The sequence below is a fragment of the Helicoverpa armigera genome, chromosome 4, assembly GCF_030705265.1.
Source record: "Helicoverpa armigera isolate CAAS_96S chromosome 4, ASM3070526v1, whole genome shotgun sequence".
In the NCBI taxonomy this organism is placed as follows: domain Eukaryota; kingdom Metazoa; phylum Arthropoda; class Insecta; order Lepidoptera; family Noctuidae; genus Helicoverpa; species Helicoverpa armigera.
In genome coordinates, this window is record NC_087123.1 from 3,382,163 (window position 1) to 3,402,787 (window position 20,625).

At 35.5% G+C, this 20,625-nt stretch overlaps 1 protein-coding gene across 1 annotated transcript in view; it reads left to right on the forward strand.

Annotated features, from left to right (window-relative positions):
* The first annotated feature begins 18,851 nt into the window (after positions 1 to 18,851).
* LOC110378300 (vesicular glutamate transporter 1) overlaps positions 18,852 to 20,625 on the forward strand; it is a 38,650-nt gene continuing 36,876 nt past the window's right edge. Inside the window, exon 1 of the mRNA XM_064034477.1 lies at positions 18,852 to 19,004. Coding sequence (XP_063890547.1) covers positions 18,949 to 19,004 — 56 coding nt within the window. The 5' untranslated portion in view covers positions 18,852 to 18,948. The remainder of the gene's footprint in view (positions 19,005 to 20,625) is intronic.

The window sequence follows — 20,625 nt, forward strand, 5'->3', positions numbered from 1 at the left end:
GGTTGACTGAAAGGCATAGCAGTGGCATCTCCTGTTGGTTCAATGATCTTAAAGCAAAGGTAAATTAAAAACACGAGTTGGTCCTTAGTATAACTTTATTGCTTCTGAAGCGAGTTTTCGTGTCCTTTTAAATGTCTTTGTAGAGGTTAAATGTCGATACTTTGAAGAAAGAGTATGAAATAAATTAATTACCACGCCAACAAAAGTTTATAAAATAATAAAATCTTTGCAAAACTGATTTGTGATTTGTTGCTAAGCCAACATGTAAGTAATAATATTTCATTATGTGCCTATTATTTACATGGGGAAGGCTTCCAGTCTAACATGATGCAGCTGAGCACCGGTGTTACATGGAGTGAGTGCCTATCTGAACTCCTCAACCCAGTTACTTAAGCAACATGATACATCATGATAAGACTGGTCAAACTTCCTGGCTTTTGACTTGCCACCTATCAACTCAAATCACTTGTTATAATGATCTAGCTATGACAAGACAGTCCTATGGAACGGGTTGAATGAAGCGTTGATAAGCTTTATAATACGTGCGGCTGTTAAGTACTTAGCCATGCCCTAGAGCTCCTCAAGTGAGAACATATACATAGATACAATTTTTATTTTCTAAGTAGTTTTTCTTGTAATCCTATTTGTTTCCAATTTAACTATCCAGACGTCGCCGTATCGTGCACAAGTTTAGTAATCCGACTTCGAAAAAGGGATAGCATCTCTCATTATGAAAACTTGTTATATTATCTCTTCTAGTGTGAAAATGTAAGAACAAATAGTACTCAGCTATTGTAATATCAGTAGATATAAGTCTTAAGATGAGTTTATAAATCTCAGTTTAGGTAGAGATTAGTATACCTAATAGGTTTAGGCAGGCGGCCTAGTAGGTAAAGCCGTATAACAACTGCTCAAGTACCTAAGTATGGGTGTTTCGATTCCAGCTTAAGCATATATCAATTACATAAACTTTCTAAGTATATTCTGGATACCAAAGACTCAGATCATGCTAAGCAGGTAGGTAATGATTAAGGCAGTATGACAAGAAGAAAGACTGATGATGCTGATGATCAACTACTGCCTTTTGCGACAAAATTCAAAGAGCAAATTGCAGTCATCTATGTCCTTGAATAGGTAATTTAATACACAGTTGACTAAACATCCCTTGGACGTAATCCCTTTAGGATGCTTTTCACCACGGCCCAATAGATAGGATGTATCCTTAACCGGCTTAAGTACATGCGTAATACCATACCTTGGTAAGTGCCTTAGGTCCGAAATATAGTACAGCTCCTTAAAATACACGAATCCCTTTGCGTTTTCTTTTAGCCGTCGCATTCAAATGTTTTTTATGTACTTAGTTCAGATAGATGCTATAAAGTACTTAAAGAACGTAGTTTGTTCGTGACACGGGTGGAACTGTGGGAAACAGTAAGTAGTTGAAGGTAATGTTGCCGAATGCCCTAGCTAGTAACTAGACCTCGTTTCTAAATCTCAGGGTTGACTGAACTTTATACAAAAGTAAACACAACATTCCCCAAATTCGCAATAACAAGCAAATCTCTTTTCTTTTTCCAGTTCATCTTCCTTCACATTCCCCCAAAAAGTAATATCCAAAGCAAAAGTTTTTTTGTGATGAAAGTCCAAAACGGTGGCCAACTGAAATCGGGCCCAGGCCTAATGGGGGTCGAAATGTGTTCGGCCTCGATAGAAAGTAGGCGATACATGGAAAATGAACAATAATAATGGAGTTTATGGTAGACTATTACTATAAGCGGGATGTAAGCGAGGAGGTCGGAGCTTGCTCGATGGTAAAATTATGTGTCGATGGCTGTGCTATAGAAGAATGGACACCAATGCTGCGAAATTCTTGGTTGTGTTATGTCGGAGAAGACGCTTAATATACACACGAAGTCTTAGTAATAGAGTCCTTATTTAGCCATTGGATTGGTGGCCCTTCTTCTTCTTGTCAAGTGTGATTCAGGTTTAATCAGTCGCCTAATATTACTGTCAGAGTTTCCGTGAATCCACCTAATGGTTTCTGTGGAAAAAAGTCCTATTCTTATTGTTTATTGCACACTAAACAGTAAATACATACGGGATACAGACAGTTATGTACAACGGCGAGCTTAACCCAGAATTGAGTTAAGGTTGGGTTAAGCTTGAAAAAGTAACCCCCAGACAAAAAGACATTGAATTGTACGGAATGGTGTCTAAAAACTTAAGATCTTTATGCTACCAAAATGATTGCTAATCACCCTTTTTCGGTTAACAACGCAAATGTTCTAATGAAACTTTCAGAGCACGTTTTTTCCTCTCTGAAGTTGTACTTAACCGGGACAGTCCCGATGGGAGATCAGTATAAACTAATAAAGTAAAGGTCAGTTCAATGGGTCATTCAATGGTGTTTGCTATGGCAGACACGGAGCTATACCAGTGTGATAAGATTACAACACAAACGTGAGCGATTCCTTACGTTTTGATAGTCCTTTATCCGGTTTCTTATACTCTAACGTGAAGGTGCTAAACATTTATTTATTTTAAGTACATTTAAAGGTTGTTTTATCTCTATTGTAATTAATAGAAAGAAAGGGCAGAATGTATCATTACTATATTTTACATGCACACGATTATCTTCCTCTCATATTATGCCATTTTGAACTTGTCATTGGGTATGACATTTCTATTGGTCGTCGTTTCAGCCGAAAGACATCCACTGTTGGACATAGATCTCTCCCAAACTTATGACACCTTGTCGAATTACGTGGGAGGATATTTTATTAAAAGCGATCACTGTTTAAAATTATTGTAAAACGCAACAGTATTCCCAAGTGTACATTGCATAAATGGTTTAGCATACATTCTTAATTAATTGAACGCCAAGACCACTTCGGTGTAAATGCATTTTCATCTGGATTAGCTCCCAGGAGTATTACTAGCTAGGAGAAACTGATATCGTGAGAAGTAAACAGTAAATAGGGTCTTGAAGGAGCTAGTAACTCTGAAATCAGTCATTTGATGCCTTGCAAATATGTAGCTGCTACATATTTTGACCACCATAATGTTAATAATCGCTAAATTTAGAGTGGCAAAAGCTGAACCAAAGTTCATGCTCATGACAATGATACTCTTCTTAGGGTTCCGTACCCAAAGGGTAAAACGGGACCCTATAGTTTTCGCGACTCTGTCCGTCCGTCTGTCACCAGGCTGTATCTCATGAACCGTGTTAGTTAGAGAGTTGAAATTTTCACAGATAATGTATTTCTGTTGCCGCTATAAGAACAAATACTGAAAACTAGAATACAATAACTATTTTGGGGGGCTCCCATACAACAATCGTAATTTTTTTGCTAATATTCTAAATAATGGTACGGAACCCTTCGTGTGCGATTCCGACTCGCATTTGGCCGGTTTTTTTACAAATATTTTTATCGTAAGTTCGTAAACAGAATGTTAGGAAGTAGGTATCATACTTATTGACCTCCTCAAAATGAGAGTGGTACGACCATTGCCAAACGACTTTCCTGACAAGTAAAAGAAATAACATTTGCCCTAATGTTCCGATATATTTTTATGAGAATATTTGTCTTTGGCGCCCCATTTCATACTCAAATGGCTTATTTAGTCAGAAACATAATATTGGGATTGGATTTCTTAGAGCCTTCCTTGCAAGGCGTATATTATCAGTGGCAAGGTAAAGATGTCGTTGTAACACAATGAAGTACCTACTTACGAAGCAAATATCTCGTTCCAATCAGAAAGTTCCTATTGTTTTTACAGATATCAGAGAGTTCAAAATGATTTTATTCTGATTGTAATATGAATCGTTCTAAATAATCTAGACACACGGCAGTGTGTCCGCCAAGTTCGAGCAAAAAAAGCGACACACCGGCCGTGGGTTATATTACACGAACCATTTCGGGCCAAATTCGACCCCCCTGTAACTCAAAATCTATTTTATTTACGCATATCAAATTTCTAGTATCTGTTGAGACCCCCTCACTTATCTAAAATACAAAATTTCATTAATATACCTATTGTAGGTCTTGAGATATTGACGTCAGAAAATCGCTATTTTTACTATACACTTATTCACTTATTCACTGACTCACTCATCAAAAACCTAGACCACTTCCAATGGTCGTATTGACTTGAAATTTGGCGTGGAGGTAGGTCTTTATGTCAAGGTAAAGGAAAAAATCTGAAAATGGCCAAGTGTGAGTCGGTTTCAAAATAATGAAGGTGTTTTATACCCGGTGTAAATTTATACCCCTAAAGAACTAAAACGAACAGTGCGTTGTGGCAACTGGTCGTGTATTATAACCGCTAATTACGTATTGCGTGACTCATTTGTTTATCAGTGAAGAGTGTTCGGGACTTGAGCCGTACGGCTCGGGGAACCGGTTTAGGCGAGCGATCGTGCGCTGCGATGAATGAATATGCCTTAAGTGCAGGCGAAATGAGTGATTCAGATTTATTAAATAAATGTGAGCAACAACTAAAGGAGTTAGGGGAGGTGATAATTTCTGAGAGTGGAAAAAGTACAAATGAAGAAACACGGTTGGTGGAAAAGAGGAAGGAAAGAGAAGATGATTTTATTACTGTAGAGAGACGACACAAACGGTTATTGAGAGGGGATTCATTGGAAATAAGGGGGGGCTTACCTAAAGAAAGTGATGATGCTACAGACATATCTAATCATGAAGTTTGTGTTACATCGTTAGAAAGTCTTCCAAAACCAATAGCAATGGCAAAATTACTTCGCTCGGAAAACATAAAAGATGTTCTAAGAGTAAAATACAAGAGTTATAATAAAGTTCTAATACAATGTCGAAGAAAAGAAGACGCTAAAAAACTATTAGATAGTAAGAAATTAAAAGACATGGGGTTACGCTGTCAATTAATACAAGACATGTCTGTATCATATGGAGTAGTTAAAGGAATCGACTTAGAATTAACTGAGGATGAACTTAAGAATATCTTCAATTCAAATATAGAAGTATTATCTGTCAAAAGATTGAAACGTCTAAGTACGGATGGTAAATGGGTAGACTGCGAAGCTGTGAGAATTTGCTTTAAAAGTAATGTATTACCAGAATTTATATACGCATATGATTGTCGATTCAAAGTCGAAGCCTACGTTTTCCCAGTAACACAATGTTCAGGGTGCTGGCAATTTGGTCACATTGTGAAGTATTGTCCGTCTAAAAAGGTACTATGCAGGCCCGCCGTAAGCGGGCGTGCAGCGCGTGCACCGCACGCGGGCGGCACGTCCTAGGGGGCGGCAAATCGAGCGACTTATCACGTTATATTAAAAAAAAACAATATCTTTTTACCAATTATTTGATTTCAATATTTCCGAACACAGCAATAGCGCTAAGAATATTACTTACACTGCCGGTTTCAGTTACATCTGTTGATCATTTTCAAAATTAAAAATTATTACATACGATTTAAGATCAACAATTGGCGTAGCGTGGGGGGAGAGAGCAGGGGGGGGGCAAATGCCCTGGGCGGCACTATTTAGGGGGCGGCAAAATTAACCCATACGGCAAAATATAACCATAATTACGTAATAAAAATATTTTTAATAAAAATAGATGAGTAGATTAGCAATAAAATTTCAGAAAAACCGCCCTCGCTTTGGTCGTCCCCTATCAATTTTGACGGGTCCATCCTTTGCATCCCCAAAAAAATTCGCGCTAGCTGCGCTCGCGCCTCCATGTCAGATATCGCAGTCAGTAGCGGTTTTGTAGGGCGCGGTTGGGCGACGGCCCAGGGCGCCGGATATAAGGGGCGCCGCAGGCGCCCCAACCAATCCTTGATCAGAATGTTACTCCTATTTTTGTTTTAAATTTCATCAAAGATTGCAACTTACAAGAACTGTATCCAAATGAATGGATAGCATCAGAGCCATCTTAACCTATGGCGCAGCGTGTGCGAATAACCCGGGCGCCGCAGGCTCAGGGGCGCCCAAGGCGTATTTGTGTTTAATTCGGCGTTAAATTTGAGAAATTCTCGAAGAAACACTACTTTAATGTCCCAAAACTCAAAAATTTTCGCGCTCGCTTCGCTCGCGGTTTCCTTACTTTGCGCTTCAATTTTTTATCACATATAGCTACTTTTAATGTCCCAATACTCAAAAAAATTCGCGCCCTTCGGTCGCGGCTTCTTCAGTTCACAGTCGCTTTTTACTATATATGTTTAGGACTTTTAGTGATCCAAAACTCAAAAATTTTCGGGCTTGCTTCACTTTACAGTTGTTTTTATTTTTCAAGATTTTTTTAGTCTACCCTAGCAAAAAGGGAGCGTCGGTTTTAAGTTCTTTTATTAATAAGAAAGTAACTTCTAGTTTCCATATGAACTTTCTTATTTACGGTACTACTTTAAGTCCCAAAATTTTAATACATAGGCGCCATCATCAACAAAGAGTTATGTACGTTTGGGCAAAATTTTAAGTAATTTTTGTTTTGAGTTCTAAAATATTACAAAAAATTTCGCGCTCGCTTCGCTCGCGCAATCAGAAGACACATTCGCGTGTTTTTGCATTCACCAACCAGCAACCGCTGGTTGAGTTAAAACCGGCACTGATCGCAATTTATCTTTGTTTAATTGTTGAGGCCTTCAATTCCGAAAAATCATTTTTCGCGCACGTCCTTTTATAGCTTTTTGTTCACTTTGGCTTTTTATGGTACGTTTACTTCATGAAAACTCTAAGGAAAAAATCGCGCTCGCTTCGCTCGCGGCTTCATGTACATTTGCACTTCATTTCTGTGCATATCTTACTTTTTGACTTTGCTTTGTTAATTTACAGTGGTTTTTATTTGTTTTGTGTCCTTAGACTAAATAAAGGACAATGCTCAAAAAAAACCCAACCCCGGCGCAAACGAAAAGTAACTCAAATTATAGGTAATAATAAGTAATGAAATACTGCATAGGAGGCATCATCGAAATCAATGGCTTAATGTATGAAATTGCTATTTGATTTTTTAAAGGGGTAACATGAGCAGCTGGGGTTTATAGTTTAATTAAAGTGCTATTTGAAACAACAAACAAGTAATATGGCAAGTAATAAGCTTCTCCAAAAAGATAAATCAATACCGAAGTACAGGCTGCAGCGCCGACGTCATCGCGTCATGAGCGTTTTACATTACTTAGGGTGGGCTAGACATGAGGAACAGTCCGCGCATCCCGCAACATTTTTGGATCTCGTCGTGTTAGAAATAAAGAATCGATGAATTTTAAGCGTTATTATTAAAATGAAAAGTACATTCATATCCTGTTTTAGTTCTATCATCCTATTATCTTGTAAAAGTAGGTAGAATAGTGGAGAAGTTGCTGATATGTCATTATGTACACTCTTAAACCACAACTGTATCTGTTTGCTGTTCCTTTTACTAATACATTATGTTACCTCTAAAATCTTGAGTAGCAATGTACCGCAGATGTTAAAATTCGAATAGCAATTTCACATATATAGCCACTGATTTCGATAATGCCCCCTATGTAATATTTAATTACTTATTTTTACCTTTATTTTGAGTAACATTTCTTTTGCGCAGGGCCTGGGTTTTTTTCTCATACTTCATGAGCATTGTCCTTTCGCGCTCGCTTCGCTCGCGCTTCCTTACATATGACATATGTCTCGTGCGTTGATTTTTTCAACGGGAAACCCACCAAAAACCATTCATAACATATACACCGGACCCCCTGGACCCCCCCCCCCATATATATATTTTTTGACAAAACCCAGTATAATATGTAGTCGTAGGGCGGCATAATCGGTTTTGCACGCGGGCGAACAAACAGCTAGCGGCGGGCCTGGTACTATGCCCAAAGTGCGGAGGAAATCACGAGAACTGTGACACTAAAGAGTTCAAGTGTTTGAATTGCAAAGGTAATCACTTAGTGTTAGATAAGACATGCCCTATATTTGTAAAAGAAAAAACTATTCGAAAAATTATGAGTGATGAGCAAATTACGTACAGAAAAGCATTACAACGTTTCATTGAAACAAAAGAAAAAAGCCGTACAGAGACCTTTCAACAAGGAAACAATATCACACATATGACAAATACAGTCCGTTTAGCTGGGGTAGAAACTTACAGCTCAGTATTGAAAAGAGCGGGATATCAAGAACTGAGGTCACAGACACAGGAAGTAGTTCAAGACACAGATGAAAGCATTTCAGACCAATCCTATAGTTTAAATCGGATCTCTAAAAAGAAAGCAAACAGAACAAATCAAAGGAGAACCGAACCTCCAAGGGAACAGACGGAAGAACTTATGCTCCAGGGTAACCAGTCATCACAGAAGGAGAAGGATAATCCAACAAATAAGCCGAAAAAGCACCAGTTCCACTTTGAATGGAACAAGGTTTGGATGAAGATAAAAAGTGTATGCCTATCTGAGCGTAAATTTGAAGAAAAACTGTTAGATGTGTTGAAAATTATTGGTGAAGAAATTAAATCTTTTTTTGTTAGTATTCTATTTGGAGAAGAGGTCGCTGGCTACTTAAATTGCTTTAGTAATGGATAATCTACAAAAAATAACAAAGGTGAACATTTATCAATGGAACTCACAAAGTTTTCGACCAAAAATTATACCATTTTCAGAACTATTAATTAGGGAAAATATACATATTGCAATCATAAGCGAAACATGGTTTGATAGTGAAGTTGATGTTAACATTAGCGGCTTTAATTTGTATAGAAAAGACAGAGATGACGGTTACGGTGGTGTAGCGGTACTTGTGCATAAATCTATCCAATCTCACCCAGTTTCCATTCATGTAATTAACAGCGGTATTGAGGCCATATGTGTTAAGATAGTCAATTGCAAAGATATAGAACACGTAGTATCAATTTACTGTCCTTCATCGGTGCAGACCCAAACATCTGACTGGGTAAGTGTATTTTCTCAATTTTCCAGGAAAACAATTATAGCCGGCGATTTCAATGGTCATCATACCAATTGGTCAACCAAATCAGATTTTAGAGGTACACAAATCTTAGATGCAGCGTTGGACAGTGATTTCATCTCTTTAAACAATGGTTTAGCGACGCGAGTAAAATTAGTTAGCGGAAACCTACAGCAAACTTCCCCAGATATTTCTTTTGTAACCGCGGACGTTGCAATAAAATTTAATTGGCAGGTTTTAAATGAAAATTTAGGGAGTGACCACCTTATAATTAAATTCTCAGCTCATTTAGCTACCATTACTCATATTATAAAGAAGTGGAATTTTAAAAATGCAAACTGGCCCCAATTTCAGCAGACAATTTCTGATAATGTTCATGAATTCTGTGAAACAACGGATGATAGCAATATTCAACAGATGTATAACTTCCTAATCAACCTTATCGAAGTTGCTGCTAATAAACATATCCCGCGAATAAAATGTAAGATTGAACCGACCGAAAAGTTTAAGCCGAAGAATTATTGGACACCGAAGTTATCAGAGGTAGTTGCACAACGAAGGTTAGCCTTAAAAAGTTTTCGTAAAAACCCTACTCCCGAAAATCTGAGTAAATTAGAAACAAAAACTGTAGAATCGCAATCATTAATTAAAAAGGCAAGGTCTATAGGTTGGCAAGAGTTCTGTGATTCCATCGACGAAGTTACGTCGGTTTCTGAAATGTGGCGTCGTATGAGATGGATGAAAGGTTGTAAGAGACAACCATCATGTCCACCTGCGAATAAACAAATAGAGCTTTTACGATCTTTGACCCCGGATTATGTACCTAATTGTACACCCTGTTTTAGCTCTAGAAATGATATGTTGGAAAGAGAATTCTCAATGCAAGAACTAAAGAAATGCCTTAAAAAAAAGGACTCGGCCCCTGGACATGATGGAATATCCTACTCAATGCTATATAACCTACCAGAAGCGGGAAAGAAATTTTTACTTAAGTTATTCAATTATATATTTAAATTTGGCATTGTCCCTTGCCAATGGCGTAACATTCAGATAATCCCTATACCTAAAAGTGGAAATGATTATAGCGGTAAACTTAGACCTATTTCATTAATATCGTGTATTTGTAAGACCTTTCATTTATTAATATGTAAGAGAATAGAATGGTATGTCGAAAAGAATAAGTTTCTTTCATTGCACACGGTAGGATTTAGAAAAGCTCAGTCTTGCGTGGATGCACTATCGCGCTTCGTTTCGTACATCCAAGTTGGATTCTCTAAAAATATCCCCACAGTTGCATGCTTTCTGGATATCGAAAATGCTTATAATAATGTTTCTATCGAAGCAGTCACAAAGATTTTAGATGATCTACAGGTTGGGGCTAAGTTTTGTACCTATCTTTGGAACTTTATGAGTGAGAGACACTTGGAAATTAAATCACTCAACAACGACGGTTTAGAACCTAGGTGGACTAATAGAGGATTAGCACAGGGAGATCCAATATCTCCTTTGTTGTTTAATTTAGTCACATACCAAGTATGTAATAAATTACATAACGTTTTTGCCGTTCAGTACGCGGATGACTTTGTCATTTATATTAGTGACAAAAAAATTGAGAAGTGCGAGCGACTTTTGCAAGAAAACATAAATTGCTTGGTGGCGTTGCTGGGTGAGATTGGATTAACTTTATCTCCTACAAAATCTAATTACTGCATTTTTAGTAGAGGGCGAAGGAGGGTATTACCATGTCTGAAGATATATGACGAACCATTGTCTACGGTTGAATGTGTTAGGTATCTGGGAGTATGGTTGGATAGAAGTTTGTATTGGAGAAAACATATAAACGAGACTATTGTCAAATGTTCAAAGTATTTAAATTTATTAAAGATACTAGCCGGTAGTACCTGGGGGGTGCACACTAAACATGTACGCAAGTTATATATTTCATTAATAAGGAGTCGAATTGACTATGGATCCTTTTTATATGATTCAAGTGCAAATACAAATGTAGCCAAGTTAGATAGATTTCAAAATCAAGCTCTTAGAGTGATAGGGGGTTTTATTAAAAGTTCACCGATCCACGTAATGGAAAGTGAACTGCAACTGGGTCCATTATTTCTGAGGCGGCAATATCTTGCTTATAAATATATGTTAAAAGTAATGTCTTGGTCTATTAATTCAAGTAAACACATCATTTCAGACTTGAGTTCGCATATTCATGAGCCCTATTGGTCAAGTAAGAAGAAACCTTTGCTCGCTACTACTTTTAAGGATTTGGATCAACTTCAGATAGCATCTTCAGACGTTTCAAAAATGTTCACCCTTGATATATGGGTATCGGCCATTCATACGGAAGATACCGTTCAATGTAGTTTAGAATGTATTACGCAACCAAAAAAGGATTATAATCCTATCTTATTGTTAGCAGAGGTGGTGTCCGAATTAGCCTCCAAATATTATGATTGGTGTAAAATATTCACGGATGGTTCAAAAACTGATTGCGGGGGGGGAGCCGCCTTTTACTGCCAAAGCTTGGGAGAGAAATATGAGTTTAAAATTGTTGCCAAAGTGTCCATCATGACCCTGGAACTCATTGCGATTTATCAAGCAATACTTTATGCAGTTGAGAAAAAAATCAGCAAAATTGTAGTTTTTACTGACAGCAAAAGCGCTTTACAGCACGTGGCTCGATGCACCTCTGGTAGCAGAGGAACATCGATAGCCTACGATATTCTCAGATGGATACATTATCTGAAGGAAAATAATATAGATATCATATTGCAGTGGGTTCCAGCGCATGTCGGGCTTCGGGGCAACGAGGAGGCTGACATCTTATCCAAAAGAGCGGTAGATTCAGGCAGAGAAATACCGTACCTTCCAGATTATTGGGAATATATTCCCAGATATAAGAATATATGCCACACTAAATGGAAGCATCATTATGATGAGATTTCTAGAGAGAAAGGGATATGGTACAAGGTCATACAAAGTGAGCCTCCTCGTGTGCCTTGGTTTGATGATATTGATCTCAATAGAAACTATGTAAAGTTAGCTTTAAGATTACGATCGGGGCATTTTCCATCGGCAAAATTTGGTTATCTCATGGGAAAAGTTACATCCCCTAACTGTGTAACATGTAACAAAATTGAAGATATACTTCATTTGCTGATGGATTGTGTAAGAAACCAAGATGAGAGGGAATCATTAATCGAAGAGTTTAAATTGAATATTTTTGATGTCGGTTTGGTACAGACAATTTTGTCAAGTCCCAAATCGGCTTTGGCTAAAAGACTAAGTGAATTAGCAAAACCAATTAATTAATCATTCCCTCTCATTTAAATTAATTATAGTGTTTTGTGTCAATAGAATTTAGAGGGTACGATGGGGTTGATATATCCGTGTGGATAAAAACCCCGAATTAAATAAATAAATTAAAAAAAAAAAAAAAAAAAACTAAAACGAAATAAATTTATTTATATTTATATAATATATCTTCAAATGGTACAAAGGTTTGTATTTAGTCAAAGTAAAGTAAAAATCTGAAAACGGCCAAGTGTGAATCACTTTCGAAAATAACGAATGTGTAACTTTGATCCACGAACATAATATATGATAACATGTCATGTCAGTCAGTTGGTAAATCTAGTCCATTTAGTTAATGGGCCATATTCAAAAAAATTGTATATTAAAACGTCCAACACAGTTATTCTTTTTTAAAAAATAGCTACTGGCCAATTACTCTTAAAAACAGAATAAACATTTATTTCAGCATTATGAAAAACAAAAATAACGCTCCATAATCCTCAATGAATGATTAATTAAAAGAAAACTAAAACGTAGAACATTTGTTTTTATATAAGCAATGCGTGTCCACATTCTTGGCGCGACATTTAAAAAACATTTTATTATTCAATATTAGTATTTTAACTGACAAATAATTTATTTCTTAGCAGAGCATTGTGGAATCTGAAGGAATTTGCTAAAATTATCATGAAATATAGCACGCAGGATTCAGGAATAATTAATTAAAGCATGTCTTGATTTCACTTCATTTCTGTTATTCCTGTCTGTTACGTTAGTAATTTTAATCTTTTTGTAGTAGTTATCAAAATTATTTTACCTAAAACATTAGCAACTGAACTGTCAAAAGAATCGACGAATCAAAAATGTTCGGTAATTTTGTTAAGCGCAACAAGCACGAAATATTGTGGTGCAGTGATTATTCGACAGTTAAAAGTTACTTATTACTGTGAGACTTTTAAAGTATCGGTAAGTACTTTTACTGTTTTATAACTCAGCTTAGAATACATGTATATTGATACTATCACTGTACTATACAAGTTTCGTATAAAGTAAGAATTAGCATTGAAAAAGAGTTTTTTTTAGATTAGACACAAGCAATTTATTCATATCGGTTATCATATCGATTACTTTTTTCTGTGACGTAACAGATATGAGCGGTTAAGGTTTGCTCACAGTGTACGTACCGAGATAAAAACGTATTTAATCAAACCTACCACTTTTCTTTTTATTTTATAATTTTGTAAAGGTATCTTTACGAAAAGTCGACATGGACAAATTAAATAAAAATCAATCCACAAATAAAATTTAAAACTTGAACATGTATTCTATCGTTATACATTTTTACAATCGATATTTGCATGTATTATAGTGGGATAAATTTGAGATAGTTGAGAAAAATAATTTTACCTACGTACTTCCTAGGGACGGCTTTAGTTCGGGTTTAAGAATTACTGTGGGGTTTGTTGTAAAATATTTAATATTTACGTATTAAGGTTTTTTTTCTTCACAGGCAAAATGCTACTAACACCAGCTGAACGACAGCGAAATTATAGAGAACGATTACTACCTACTTATTTTCTTTTAAAATTATGTCGTTGTATACTAACCCTAATAATTCATCTCCGTTACTTTTCTGTTATAATAATATAGCTTTCCTATCTGTTTCATATCCGTTATTTACAATTATTTTGAAAACGACCCTAATCTAGTTCATTTCTTTGTAAGAAACATAGTACATATTAAAAAATCTAAAAAATAGTATAAATGAGACATTTCTTTAACTAACTTCATCATAAGAAAAAAATAAAATAAACAACCTTACAAAAATAAATGAAATCCCACCCAAAACAAAAATGTGAAAGACTGCCAAGTTCGATAATATGGGAATGCTTCGCCTATAAAAGAAGTGAGATCTGAATAAGTACCAAGTTCCATACACATACCTCAGTTAAAAATAGTTACTTTTTAATGATGATTACTTGGCAAGTTTTAATAGAAAATTAAATACTTGATTCATTGCGTTTAGTAGGTTTATAACAAGGTGTATGAAAACTTGCCAAGTAACATCATTAAAAAGTAACTATTTTTAACTGAGGTATGTGTATGGAACTTGGTACTTATTCAGATCTCACTTCTTTTATAGGCGAAGCATTCCCATATTATCGAACTTGGCAGTCTTTCACATTTTTGTTTTGGGTGGGATCTAATCTAATGATGTTAGTGGTAAACGAGACTTTGTCATACAAGAGGGTTACGTAAGTTATAAGGTTATAAGGCTTAAAGAATTCGACCAAATAATATAGGATTTTTTTTACCCTTTCCAAAAATCTCAATCCATCAAAAATATTATTTTAAGAAAACACCCTTTTCCATAGCAGAATTTTGTCGGTTACCTACATTTTCCATTAAAAACAAAAGCCGGGACCCTTATCTTTGGCCAGAAACAAACCAAACTACGTAAGTTCAGGATATGATCAAACTTTTCATATGGACATTGGACGTGTATAGAAATTTTTGGCCAGTTTCCCATACTGGTCTTCAAGTTTTTCAAGAAAACTGTCACGATGTCAAAATATGTAAGTGATTTATCAGATGAAGTATAGTATGACACAGATTTATTGAGTCATACTTTTTACAATAAAATTCACCAAGTTCTTTAACAATGTTCCTACTCGTACAATTTCATTTGCACTGAACTACATATCTAGTAAACTGTGCCGAAAAGGTAACCAAATATGTAAGGTAACAGCTTCTTAAGAAACAAGAGAAAAACCATTCTCTCCATTTATTCATTTTTAAAATCTGCAATCATTACGCATTTTTTTTTTGTTTTTTTTAAGGACTCATTACATTGTATAAGTTTGAATGTGTGTAGGTAGCCTATCTACCTTCTTGAGATATCTGCAGCCCTGCATCAGCTACATCATAACCATCTTACAAAAGGAGGTCCATGTTTACGGGATAATAGGTTTACTTACTTATGTAAATAAGTACGCCGAACAAACTTACCTAAGATCTACCTACAGGAAAATCCGAATTCGCAGTTTACATGAAATTCTGTTTTCCCTGAGGGCTTCAGAGGTCAGTCGGTCAAACAGTAGCTAGTTTATACAGATACATGTATAATTAGTTTACTTAAACTAAGGAATTGTTCGTTCAGTTTAACAAGGATAGTAGGTAAGTAGCTACCGAAATTGGATAGGTACTGGATACTTCCCTTTAATGTAGATTTATATCTTTTTTCATATAGCCTAAGCAAAACTAATCTGGCAAAACTCTTATGGCATTGTTTCTCGTTTGAGATGTTTAGGTATGAAAGATTATTTTTTTACTAAAGTATATGTATGCATGAAGTCTGCCCCTACTGTACCTACCTGGTGAATAATTGTGTGATTATCTAGGTGCTGATTGCAGGTATATAAATAAATCTTCAGCATTACGCAAGTTGTGTAACAAGTGCCTGATGATTTAAATGCCGCAATCATTAAGCCAGAGCATAATCAAATTGCTCGTTAAGTTGCTATTTACGAAAATTCTTACTTCTGGTCCAAAAATACCGCGGAAGCACGAAAATAACCCTATAATGTATACTGTGAATCGGTTATTTTCATACACGGTAAACCAATAAAGAATCTACAAGTCACGGTAACAAATTGCATCGAATTTTTGTTGATAAATGAGCACTTTCCGCATGATTTGAGCTTTATCTTTTGAAATATTCGTCTTTGTTAAGCCTTCCTTCAATGGTTGCGTAAATCATAGGGGACCGTGAGTTCCTGTAATAATTTATTTTTGGATTTTCATCATTGACTTATGTGTGATTCGATGTGAAGAGAAGCGTGATTTATTTAGCATCGAATCGAAGAAAAATATCAATCGTTCACTTATCTGGAGTTACGATAAATAGGTGGTTTTTTATCATCCGTTCCTACTTGACTTTTTGCCAAAATTCAATAGTTTTTTTTTTAACTTCAGTAGAATAACGCTCCTCTTCATAGATCTTTGCTAGGTAAACATTAGGTACAAGTGTTTTAAAATAACGTTCCTAAGCTTGGTATGTTCTATAGAAACTAGCTTACTTCAATCTATGAGGACATAACTAACAAACAACAAGAGATCGATGACCCCAAAACAAACGACACACGACACCATCACTGTTGAATAGCCGCAAGATGGATGACCACATAATTATAGGGAACAGTAATCCGATACTGAAGAAATTGTCGAGATAACAAGGTAATGTCGAGGAAATGAAGTTGTCAACAGCTTGTAATAGCATCGGACAGAGAAGTTTCCGTTGTGATCGGAAAACAGACGTTTCCTACCTGAATGTAGACTCAATAAAGGTGACTGCACGGTCATCTTTGGTCCGTACCGATGCCATCGCAGTTTATAATGTTACGTTACAGATATTCTTTTTGCTTTTCGTTTTTATTTTGTACTGGAAATATTAACTGCTTACCTGATATTTATATTTCAATCAACAAAATATAAACAAAAAGATTGTCATGTCTTTTTGTTTATATTCATAAATATAAACAAAAAGATTGTCATGATAGGTTTCTTGCTTTTTCCCTTTGCTCTAGATACACGAGAGCTTTTTACTTAGGCATACAGATTAGCATTATTGCATAGAATTCCTTAGAAACCAAAACTGCAAGATATTTATGGAAGACAGAAGAAATCTCAACGAAATACTAATAACTAAACAGTTACGACACATTAGTCAAAGCTGCTTTTGATTAGAAAGTTAATTAAAATTACTCTTAAGTGTTAAGAAAATCCTTTCAAAGATAACTTACCTCTGATGTGCATTTTCTCCGAAGAAGATACTTAACACTAATTAATTACTATCGCTAATTAAGAATTTACTTTATTAACGCTAAAGCTAGACAAAATGACTTAACTAAATATGAGTAAGTAATCAAATACAGCTTACAAAGTAGTAAATAAACTAATTATTTATTAAATTGTAACAGCGACCCCTCATTTTGGAGTGCAAAACTAGAAAAGCGGTACAATTTTCAAAGTCAAACATGAGCTAATTAATTTGGCCTCAAACTTTTTGTTTAGTATTAAAGTCTCTATTCATTTAGTTAAATTGTTGCTGTAGTTTCATTTTATGATATTAAAGTGCAATGAATAAGTAGTGATTAGTTGAAATGTGATTTTATCACATCACTAGCCGTGTTCCTACGGTTTTACTCGCGTCCCGTGGGAATTATTGCCTTTACCTACCGAGATAAAAACGTGAAGAGCCCGTGCATTAAACCAGTGAAAGAATCTTTCAAATTGATTCAGTAGTTTCGGAGACTTTTTAAGTACACGCAAAAAAAAGTGTTTCCTCTTTATTATATTAGTATAGAAGTAGGTATTCGTACAGATTCAGAATTGGTCGTCGCGTCATTCCCGTATGAACCTTACTGAAAGCCAGCAATCTAGTGAGGATTTCCAGGGACAGTTCCATCAATCAATCATATTGGCAGACGGATTGGGAATGCATTTTGGTGTTGTCATCCCAAAATGGCGGAGTGAAGTCATTATTATAGACTCTAGAGACAGATAATGTGACCGAATTCAGTTTCATTACCTATTGTATTTTTTTTTCTTAAAGGACTTTTTCGGGTACACGTTACTGTGTGTTTTAAAACTTGTTAGTAAGATTTAGATATTTATTCACCAATTTTGATGCAAGTACCAAATAGTAATCTCCCTATTTATATGCTTACTCCACTGCAATAAAAACCAAAAAAGTCCGAGCCCAAAGAACAATAAATCCGTCCATAAAATATTTGATGGTGCGATATCAATGTCCCTCAAACAAGCCAATTGATTCTCCAACAAAAAGTGCTTGCCCTCACCCACTCTTGCGAAATCCCTGTAGAATGCAACAGCATGACTCCCCATAATAAGTTGGGTAATAACTTGTGGAAAAATTGGGTCACCCACATACTGAGCTCACAGGGCGACACGTATTGGACATATTGTTGATTTTGCCATTTTTTCCGCCAAAAATCTTTCTACTTCAGTAGGCTTTGGGAAATCCAATAAGGTCAGGAGGAGGTCAGTTATTTTTCCATAAATGGGTTCTTTGTAGTTATATTGTACTATTCTATGGGTAATGCAGAGGCGTGGAAGAGAAGTTACTATGTACTACGTATCCAATCGGTTGTCATTAACATAGTGATGGGGAAATTAATTCATCGATTTAATTTTTTGTAGTAGGTGCATGAGTACATGACGTCCTACAAACTAAAGAGCATACCAAATATTAATAGCATTTCATAAATATTCCGCAATAACACATTTAAAAAAGCAGGGTATACAAATAGGTAACATCTCGTTAGTGCCTACACAATTAGTTTTAGCAAAACTTTACAGTGTGGATCGTGTAGTTTTTAGGCACATCGTATCAATAAAATCTAAACATATTAATACTATAAAAAGATTGTAATGATAACTACAAGCTCTTAGAAAAATACAAAACAGTAATATTATTTCCTTCATACTATTGCTTTGATTAATTTTTCAATAAAGATAGACAAATAAAGCGCGATTAGGAACGTTTCTGCTTATTTTCGAAACTGGCAACACCACCCAGAACTGTCATTACGTCAAATTGCAACAAACTTTCAAAATTGTTTATTTATTTTGTTGATTTACAAATTCTATTTACGAAAAGTGTTTTCTAATATTTGTTGAATGTGGAGTGAAGGATTTTAGCTAAAATGGCCAATAAACAAGATTATGATTACACGTATACTCCATTATGGACGGGAAATGAGTGAGTATTCAATTCAATATTTTTACTCTTCCACTGTTAATATTCCATTTAATTATTTTGAAAATAGAATGCTGAGATTTTAAACATAGAATATCATGCGCTAAACATTATGTTGAGTAAGTTTTATTTAGGGTTTAACGTTTTAATCCTCTATTGTTTTTGCCATATTTACGTTAACATTCTTAAGTAGGTGATCGTAATTATAAATGTTTTCACAAAAGCTGTATCAAGGCTGCTGTAATGAATTAATAAATGTTCAGTACTAGTATCGAGGATGAAAAACAGTCAAAGTATTTTATTTGACTTTTTAAATGTTTCTATGAAGTGGGTCAGACTCAAATCACCATTTCAGTATCCTGTAGGTATCCACTGAGCTACTTACTAACTGTAATACCTATTCATTGGGTAATTTATATTGAGTATCATTCATATTGCCTCCAATACAAGGTATATTCACTATAAAATTTGCACATTTCAAGCAAAACCTTTTTTGTACTGTGTGACTATATACCTACTTGGTGAATTATATGGGTTTTCATGGTACAATGCTCACACATAATAGTTATAAAAAACTGTATCATTATATTGCTAAGTCAACTGCGGCACAAAAGCAGCATAGACTATAAAATAAAATGGCGTCCCGAGTTTTTCTGCTAAATAAGAATGTTTTTTTTTTTTTTTAAGTTAAATACAAGTAATAGTTAAGTCACAATAATATCAAACAATATTGTATAACTACATTGTTAAGATTATATGTGTTTAGGGCTGCCATTTCGAATTTCGCCAAACCCGGACAAATATTTAAAAAAACTCGGACATTTGGCGTAAATCGCATTTTTTCCCCGGACGAGTCCGATTTTTTTTGTTTAACAAAACAAGACCTAATTTTTAATATTACCATATTACTTAAATTCAATGAGGTCCTTCCTTACATGAAAAGTCAGGGCCGTCTCTAGCTCATGTAGTACCTAGTATTGAAAGATTGTGACTTAATGTATTTCGAAGGTCATAATTAAGAAAGCTCATATGGAAACTAGGAGTTACCTTCTTGATAGGTTAGACAAAAAAATGTTGAAAAATACAAACAACTGTAAAGTGAAGTCGCCGCGAGCGCAGCGAGCGCGAAAATTTTTGAGTTTTGGGTCACTAAAGCACCTAAACTTGTATAATAAAAAAATCTGCAAAGTGAAGAAGCCGCAAGCGAAGAGAGCCCAAAATTTTTTGAATATTGGGATATTAAAGTAGCTAAACGTAAAAAAAAAAAGTGTTAAGAAAAGAAGCCGCGAGCGAAGCGAGCGCGAAAATTTTGGAGTTTTGGAACACTTCAACTTCTATATGTTAAGAGCACCATAGGTTAAGATGGCCCTATGAAAAATGTCCGGGTTTTCCCCGGACACTTCTTGAAACCCCGCCCGGACGGCCCCCGGACGGCCTCCAAACGAGGACGAATCCGGGGAAACCCGGACGGATGGCAGCCCTATATGTGTTAAATCTTTTATCTTGCTTTTAATTTTTTTTAATAATACTTTGAGCATCTATTTGTCCTACAATTTACAATGGTTAATTTTGTTCTGAGATTTTTAGGAAGCATAGTGTATTACCTACATTTATAAACTAATTT